The sequence below is a fragment of the Penaeus chinensis genome, chromosome 15 (genome assembly GCF_019202785.1).
Source record: "Penaeus chinensis breed Huanghai No. 1 chromosome 15, ASM1920278v2, whole genome shotgun sequence".
In the NCBI taxonomy this organism is placed as follows: domain Eukaryota; kingdom Metazoa; phylum Arthropoda; class Malacostraca; order Decapoda; family Penaeidae; genus Penaeus; species Penaeus chinensis.
Window position 1 is genome coordinate 7,552,297 of NC_061833.1, and position 8,995 is coordinate 7,561,291.

The 8,995-nt window shown below is 34.0% G+C and overlaps 2 protein-coding genes across 2 annotated transcripts in view; one reads left to right on the forward strand and one right to left on the reverse strand.

Moving 5' to 3' along the window:
* The window catches only part of LOC125033005, a 33,017-nt gene extending 28,097 nt beyond the window's left edge, over positions 1-4,920 (forward strand). The window contains exon 3 of the mRNA XM_047624455.1: positions 401-4,920. Coding sequence (XP_047480411.1) covers positions 401-622 — 222 coding nt within the window. The 3' untranslated portion in view covers positions 623-4,920. The remainder of the gene's footprint in view (positions 1-400) is intronic.
* Positions 4,921-7,850: 2,930 nt separating this feature from the next.
* LOC125033010 (monocarboxylate transporter 9-like) lies at positions 7,851-8,748 on the reverse strand. The gene is made up of 2 exons (XM_047624460.1): positions 8,531-8,748; positions 7,851-8,117 (listed from the first exon to the last, which is right to left on the reverse strand). Exons 1-2 carry the CDS (start codon positions 8,709-8,711, stop codon positions 7,957-7,959), a joined length of 342 nt encoding a protein of 113 aa, XP_047480416.1. The 5' UTR covers positions 8,712-8,748; the 3' UTR covers positions 7,851-7,956.
* Positions 8,749-8,995: the final 247 nt, after the last annotated feature.

Consider the following 8,995-nt stretch of genomic DNA (forward strand, 5'->3'; position numbering starts at 1 on the left):
TGTGTGTGTGTGTGTGTGTGTGTGTGTGTGTGTGTGTGTGTGTGTGTGTGTGTGTGTGTGTGTGTGTGTGTGTGTGCGTGTGCGTGTGCGTGTGTGTGTGCGCGCGTGTGAGACAGACAGACAGACAGACAGACAGACAGACAGACAGACAGACAGACAGACAGACCGACAGACAGACAAATAGACAGATAAAGAAAGAGATAGACGTGTGATGTGTGAAATGTGACGCGCACTTGCATGTAATTCTGATATACTGTATGCTTTTTAAATTCAAATTAATTTGATTAGTTTTTACATTGCAAATTAAAGGTCATTTATCTGACCATATCAAACTTTCAGTCAGTGAAATATATTTGTGCGTCCATACCTGAACGGTGTCTCATGGCTTGAAATCCCGCAGGTGCACCTGGACGATGACGACATACTCGGATGGTGGTCTGGAACCTCAGCATCAGGACTTTCTACGCTGCGACTTTTGGCACGCAAGATACTCGCCGTGCCTGCCACCTGCGCCTATGCCCACGACCTCTGCGTAGATGCTCGCCAGGCCCGTCAGAAAATGGGTCTTGCCGATGATACACACCTGAATGATGTTCTCCACATGAAGTACAACATGAGCTAGATATCTTTCTGGGATTTGTTTTTCTTTTTTGCCAAAAAGTAAAGTTTCAGTTTAACAAATCTAGTAAGTCAGTTAGAATTCAGGATTTAATGTCTTAAAATTAGTGAGTGTAAAATTCAGAATGTGCAAAATGGTAACTAGGGTAGTAGCCACGTAGATGGCAAATGAGTTATCCTCATGAAGTAAAATACCAACTGTGCAGTTTTAATACTGTGACATAAGATTTATTTTCATACAATCAGCCTTCTCAGAGAAAAAGCTGACCACTTGAGGTGCAGAACACTAATGGTATTTATAATGCTCAACTGCAATTTGATGTTATTTTCTTTGAGGTAGCTGGTTCGACAAGGTTGTGATTTGGTTGCTGCAGTTATGTAGAATGGGGTTATGTTGGTTATAACAGGAATACTTATTTATTCATGGAATCATTTTACTGCATTGCATTGAATTGTAGTTGCAGAAATATCCTTCTAACAGTTGTGAATTTTTATTAATACTGTGGTGCTCTTTTTAAAAGACATAAGTCATGATATCAGTTCAGCTCAACAGCAGAAAGGCATAAGTCAACAAGAATGTCCTATATACAGCTCTAAGCTCAGTTAACTGGTACCATTTTCATTGATAAATGATATAGAGTATAGTGAAGAGCCATGAACAGTTTTAGAAGTTCACATTATTTGTTCATTCATTTCTGCAACTCTCAAGATTTTTAACACTACTTTCTCCTCATCTCCATACATGTGCATTTGGATGAAACATTGTTGTTTGTGATTATTTCATTCTTTGTTCATTAATATATTTATCAATATTGCCAACTTCTAATTTATAATCCATAAGTGCTTCATCTACCAAGTGAAACAGTATTGAGGGGTTAGATGGTGTAGTGTAGGGAAATTTGTAATGGAGATAAAATATGGAAGGAATTGTAAGCTTTGGGTGAAGCAGGTTGTTAATCAAAGTTGTGTTAGGATTTTTCCTCCCTTTTTTGAATGTTTATATGAAAAATTCAGATGGGGACAATTAAATCTATTTTTGGCAGTAGTCGGGTTGGTAAAACTCCGCAAAGTGGATGATAACCAAATAGAGAAAGCATACTCTGTTTTCAGACTTTAATATTTGAGGACGATTTCTTTGGTTTTGCGATGGATGAAATTCTCACTTTGAAACTGTACGTAAAGACAAATTTGGGTATTATAACTTTGAGCTTTATTTTCTTTCTTTTTTATATGGCATTTTTGTAGTATTTACCCACTTTGTGAAACTGTTTCAAGCAATAGTTGATACAAAAAATGCCTGTTTGTAGTTTATAGATCTACAAGTCATTAGAACAATAATGAAATTAACCTCATTGCTGATGACAACATAGCTCAATATCTTATGCCATTGTGGGTGGCAGGGCATAACATTGGCTCATTAATTCTTATCAAAGATAAAATGTCAAAGAATTTATTTGCTTTACTTTTGCTCAATTGTTTAGTTACTCCTGCCTGTCATATGTGAGCAAGAAGGATGTGCCAAAGACTTCTGTGTGTGCTCAATATTGCGATAGTATGGATTTGTATTTCCCTGATGTTACATCTGCCCTTGTTAATATCGTCACTCGGGAAAGTAAGATTGTTGGTATATAGGATGTTTTAGTTTATGAATAAACTCACTTGTTGGTATACATAATCACAGATTAATTCATTTAAATTACATTACAGATTATTATTCTTTTTTTTTTATTGTGATTCACTTGCTGGTATGGACTCATGGGACCCTACATTTGTTTATGTAGAAGGTTTCCGGGTTTTTCTCTTTGTCATCATACCCAGGTTGTAGATGTTGTGTCTTTACCCATGTGCTTTTTGTTGCTGTTATAGTACTTCCATGCCATTTGGGTACTCACAAACTTGTATCATTAATTAACTGTGCTCTTCCCTCTTATATAAGCTGTAACATCCCGTAGAATAGAATATTTTACATATGAATGTTTAATAGATTTTGAAAGAATGTGCCAAACCCAGTGAAACACATGCTCTGTGTTTTCAATAGAACTTTCATATGTGTTTAAGTATATGTTTTATATCTTTAGTTGTATAAATCACTTTGATGTGTGCAGTATCTCAGAGGTTGTATAAAAGACCACTTTGAACACTTTACTGTCATGCCATATATTGCTGAGTAATTGCAAGTTTGTAAAAATTGTAGAGTAAAAGCTATTTTGACCCAAATCACATCATCTGTTCAACTGCTACGCCTTATTCAAACAGAAATAATCTACAAAGAAACAATAGATAATAACTTTTAATCATTACTTTAAAGCTTATGATTCAAGGGTTAATAGTAAAAAAGAGTAATATTGTTTTTGGTATTACAAAACTATATTAAAAATTTGCTTAAAAATATATATATTTACAGGCAGTATCAGCCATAACAGTAGATGTTTGGGTGTTCCTGGCTAAGTGTAGCAGGTTTCTTATAAATGTTGTCAGTGAACTATTCTCCATTTTTATAAGCTTTTGAGACTTTTTACTCTACAGCTAAATATCTAAGAACTGTAATATTCAGAGATATATGGTATTGGAAACACTGATATTATCAGTATAATTTTGTGATGGAAATTCTGTGGCGTTGGCTTTATAAGTATGGAAAACTCTTGGCAATCAGTTAGGCCTTATTAAAGTTTGAAAGGTTGTGTTCAATAGCATCAGCAATTAATGTGATGAGATTTGATGCATGGAAATTTCAGTAAATCATGACGAATCTTTCTTTAATATCAGCTCAAAGAAAGATGGTAAAAAATGCTCGTATCTCTTCACTGCTACAGAATTAAGAGTTGGCCTTCAAAAGACAAAAGAGTTGGTCTCTTGAGTTGGTTGTGTTAAAATTGTGTTCAGAAAGACTTTTTTGTATCTTTAAAAACTTATTATCTCACATTTATGTAATTTTTAATCAGTGTAAAGTAAACATTGCCAAACAGGAATAAAGAGTAAGAAACTTTTATGAACACAATTCTTGTACCATATTATAGCATCTTTTTGCATAGTTTGGACTAAGCAATTTAATATGTTAACAGGTGTAAATGCTCACTTCAGTGTCTAACAGTTTACAGCACTGAGTGAGATTTCTCTCTTTCAAAATTTCACATAATCATATATTCAATGTTCGTAAAACTTGCTAAAGTCCCTATTCTGCATAGATGTTATTACTGGTACTAGTCGGCCTAGCATTCCTTGCTATTGCTATGATGGCCGACTCTAAGATTTCATTTTCTCAAGAATTCCCTAAGTTATGTTTTATCATTCATACCATTCCATTTGCTGCAACCTTGTGGCATATTATGCATAATCTGTATATATACTGTATGTCTCGTTATGATAATATTTTGTTAATACTCTGCTGTGTCAACCTTTTAATGAAGTGTGAGGGGAAGGGGATGTCAGGTTTGAGAAAATTGGTTCTTAGGTGTATATTTATGATTATAAATCTTTAGCTTTATGGAGCTGATGAACCACATCAATTCATCTACCATATGACTTAATAGTGACAAGGGTTTTTATCTTGCTCAAGTTATGCCAATACTGGATCCTAAACATTAGTGGCTTCAACTAATGTGCAACAGTACAACAAGTGGGTATCTTGTGTGTGATGTTGTGTGGTGTTGAACTTTTAGTCTTTAATTTTGTGATCTAAAATTTTATTTACTGAAGCTCCAGATCCCAGGCAAAAGGGATTGTCAAACTTGATTTGCTCATTCATTGGTAATTTATATTGTATGATTTAAGCTTGTCAAATTTCTTAAATGTTCTGTAGGGACTTTTTTTTTTTTCTTTTTTTTTTCTTTTTTTGTTCCCTAGACAATATTGTCGGTTTAAAACTTTCTCCTCTCCCAGCTACGTCCAGTACCTAGGCTCTACCTTCTCTGAATGTGGTTCATTCATCACCCGTTCGGTCTGGTGATAATCCTATCTAAAAGTCTTTGTTTATACTTTAACTCTCCCATTATCTTTTTTTTTTTTTTTTTTTCACAAAGAATATCATTATTCTAATTCTTTTTTTTTATTTCTCCTTGGAAGTAATTTTACTTGTTCTCTTTTATTTTCTTGAATTATCAGTAATTGTAAAAGGAGTATTCCCAGCATTCCATTATATTTTTGCTTCTAACTTGTTCTAGTTGGCTGCTCCCGTTTGCATATAGTGTGGTTGCGGATGGGTAAAACACTAACTTATCTAACGTTTTGTGCCATAACTTTGTAAAAGACATTATTATTTTTTATACTAAACTTTTCAACAAATAAACTTTTGCATTTTTCTCATTTCTTTGTTTCATTAGTATGCCTAAAAAGTATACAGATGAGTTGTATTCTATATTGTGAAGACAATCTGCGTCAATAAAATATAACACAGGTATTTGTCAATGAAATATATCATCTGGCCACTACTGATCTGGTAGAATGGAACATCCTCAGTACAGCAGAAAAAAAAACCAAAAAAAACAATAGGAAATGGAAAGTTATAAAGATTAGATTAAGTAATAAATAACAACCATAAAGGAAAACCAGGTGTCTGACAAAACTGAGATGGAGTAATTCTGAATATCAGAGATGCAATACTTATACTTTTTGTTTCCTAGGGATCAAATGCCACTTTGGTTCCTAAAACATGAAATGATAAGCTATATTATGTTAACATTAATACAGTAAATTTTCCATCCCAGTAAAGTAGAACAAAAACAGAAATATAGTAAAAAAAAAAATATGTACTATAGATATTTCATTAACTTAGCATTCAGATCTATTTAAATATACATAAACTGAAATTTACTCATAATTATGAACCACTTGAGAAATTCACTTCCACTTAAATCCAGTTACATCTGACTCACTTGCTGCTTCAAATAATTCTGTGAAACAATGTGCATTTGGCACATTTTAACCCATTCTGAGATGGGCCTGTCACATGTCCGTGCCATGCCCACTGTGAGTTTACTTTTTTTTTTCACATAGATGGCCACACGTACTAAATCCCCAATGAGCCAATTACGAGTACTGCTTTTACTAATGTTTATAACATTATAGTAATTATAATGTTTATAATAAAAATAATACCATCGATATTCACAGTACTAGTAAAAAATACAATTTCCCGCCAATTCAAGGAAAGATGAAATCAGTTAAGGCAGACCCATCTCTGTGCAGAGACATTTCACCAAAAATATAAATAATAAGGAAAGCATTTTCCCCATTTTTTATCCATTTTCCCCAGCGGCAATGGTTAAGAACGATGGTAGCATTGAGCATGAATATTCATATCATAAAATATAATTCTCCAGACAAAACCGATGATATTTCATAAACAAATACAGTACCACATTTATATAATATAATCTAAATTCCATCCCACTTTGCCAAAAAAAATCCATCAGGTGTGTACCACTCAGGGATGCTCCCCCTCTCACCTTCAGTTATATAAGCGTGTCAAAATATATATACAGTAGCATAAATAAACAGGTTAAATCATACATATATTTTTGAATGACTAAATAAGTAATTTTGCTACTGAGAATGCCCAACTGATGATATATATATATATATATATATATATATATATATATATATGTATGTATATATACTTATATTGTATGCAGGCTATAATAATATTAAACAGCTATTAGTCATTGCAGTCTTGATTAATTCTCCTCAACTCCAAATGTTAACTGTATAGGTAAAGAAAACTATTTAATTTAAAACAAGTAAATATTGCATTTTATATAATGTATATACTTTTTCATAAACCTTGAAAAATAAGAGGGCTCCTCATAGTAGCTAGCCCATGTGCCCCTAGATAACTAGCTATGCCCCTGTGTATATACATATGTGTGTATATATATATATATATATATATATATATATATATATATATATATTCATCTATCTATCTATATATATATATATATATATATATATATATATATATGTATATATATATATATATTCATCTATCTATCTATATATATATATATATGTATATATATATATATATATATATATATATATATATATATATATATATATATATATACACACACACACAGACAGGTAGACAGCAGACTTACCAACCACCTACTGGCCATATAATCTAAATTCCACACTATCATTACTCATGTATGAGTAGATAAGTAATGTCTATGGAAGCTAGTTAGATCCTAGTTGCACACTCCTTGTAGTGGGTCGTGTGGCATGGTTGGTTTAGTACTGGCCCTCCGGTCTCATACCCGAAGTGACCAAAGTTCGAGGCCAGGCCAGGTCAGGGAGGATTGTTATACATCTATATCAATGCGGTATTGCATTATTCCATCTTTCATATATATACCATATATATGTCTGTGTGTGTGTGCAGCGACAACAGAATGGTCAGAGGCCAAATTAAAGTACACCTCAGAAGGGAAATGAACAAACTCACGTACATGTACACGAAAATGCCCATGCTCAGTCTACCTCTCAATCAAAAACCATGACTGCACATACTGAGCAATGGCCCTCATTCCCCAGAGGCGAAGGAGCCCCTTGTTACAGCAGGATCGCTCCAGAGCAGAGGGTGCTAAAAATCTCCGGTTAAAAACAGGCCGCCCCACACATAATATGAGGACAATGAGAACTGGATCCGACTTACTAGCATTACTTGAGGAACTTTCTTTCATTGAATGGGATGTTGTGAAGTTAGAAGACTAGGCGAAGACCAGAAGATACTAAATGATGGACACGTACTCTATTGGAGAGAAACCCCAGGGGGATATATATATATATATATATATATATATATATATATATATATATATCCATATATATATATCTATATTTATATACTGTGTATATATATTCATATATATAACACTGATAGTGCAAATACTATTGCCAGGTTGAGGATTACAAAGAAGGCCGATTTTGGACCAACTGGTGTCTTAAAAATGTTATGTTAAAAGGCGTAATGGGACACAAGGAGCCTGAAGCCGACTGCCTAGGTCACAAACACACATACGCACTCGCATACATACACACACAAATGTAATGCCTTTAGTCCCCTAAAATATCCATGACTCTCGTTATTAATGCATTCCTTGCATTAATAAAGAAGATGCAACAGAGTTCAATCAGTTCATAATTATTTACTGGTATTAGTGTAGTTCCTCTAATTATATTATGGTAATCTTTAATTCGAACTAAAGAGGGAATAACAGAGACATTTATACGCTAAAATGCATTTTAATCCTGTGACACTGTTGTACATCGAATGTTCCCTCAAATGAGTTACGAAAACAATTAGAAGGATTTCATTTCTGAAGACGCTAAAGGTTATAACGGACTCTTAGGTTCGTCAGGCTGCCATTCCTTCCTGCGCCTCTCGCAGGCTTGGGCGGCGGGCATGAAGAGCCACAGTATGAAACTGCTGAAGATGATGCAGCTCAATAATCTCATGCTGATCGCGTAGCTGCCGGTGATATCACGAATCCAGCCTGGTGAATTGCCAAGTAATAATTACCTATGTATTAAAAATTAATGCAGCTGAAGGCGTCTGTTCCCATGTGGATCGCTATGTGTAATAAAAGTTTATACACTATGCACTCTTTAAAACAATAAACCCATAAAGACTTCTTTTATCTAACATTCGACCGGTCTGTTCAAACTGCGAGAGCACCGATCAAATGAATATCCATATATAAACATAAATAAACACATGTAATCCATAAATAAAAACGTGTAATCCATACATATCCAGTTATAAATACAGATAAGTAGACAGTTAGTGAGAAAGACAGATGCTCGTTATTTCTGCATATATACACTACGTATGAGTACTCACCGGATCGGGCTTCTCGCAATTTTCACAAACCGACCGACTGTCTCGTCATGGCAATGGAGGCCGTACCTACAAAAGGTCCGATGGACATGGAGCCAATTCCTACCAAGAGGCTCGTCGTGCTGAACATGGAGGTAAGTCTCTCCAGACCGATCGTCCTCGCCATCAGCAGGTTGTGCATGCCCTGGAAGCCTCCGACGCCGAGGCCCATCAGTGACATCACGACCGTTATGCCGACGAAGTCCGTCATGAAGGTGAACACTGGGAAGTTTCAGGTTGGGGAGGCATGCTGCTTGCGTTTTATATATATATATATATATATATATATATATATATACTCCCTGAGCTGTGTATATATATATATATATTTATTTATATATATATATATACATATATATACTCCCTGAGCTTTATATATCTATATCTATATATATATATATATATATATATATATATATATATATATATGCAGCTCAAGGAGTATATATATATGTATATATATATATATATATATATATATATATATATATATAT

What these genes read in the sequence shown, in the direction of transcription:
- LOC125033010 (XM_047624460.1), bottom strand. Translation starts at nt 8,711, where the DNA reads ATGACGGACTTCGTCGGCATAACGGTCGTGATGTCACTGATGGGCCTC. An exon ending in GTCCATCGGACCTTTTGTAG is followed by an intron (nt 8,118 to 8,530) that starts GTACGGCCTCCA and finishes GCAATTCACCAG; the next exon opens with GCTGGATTCGTGATATCACC.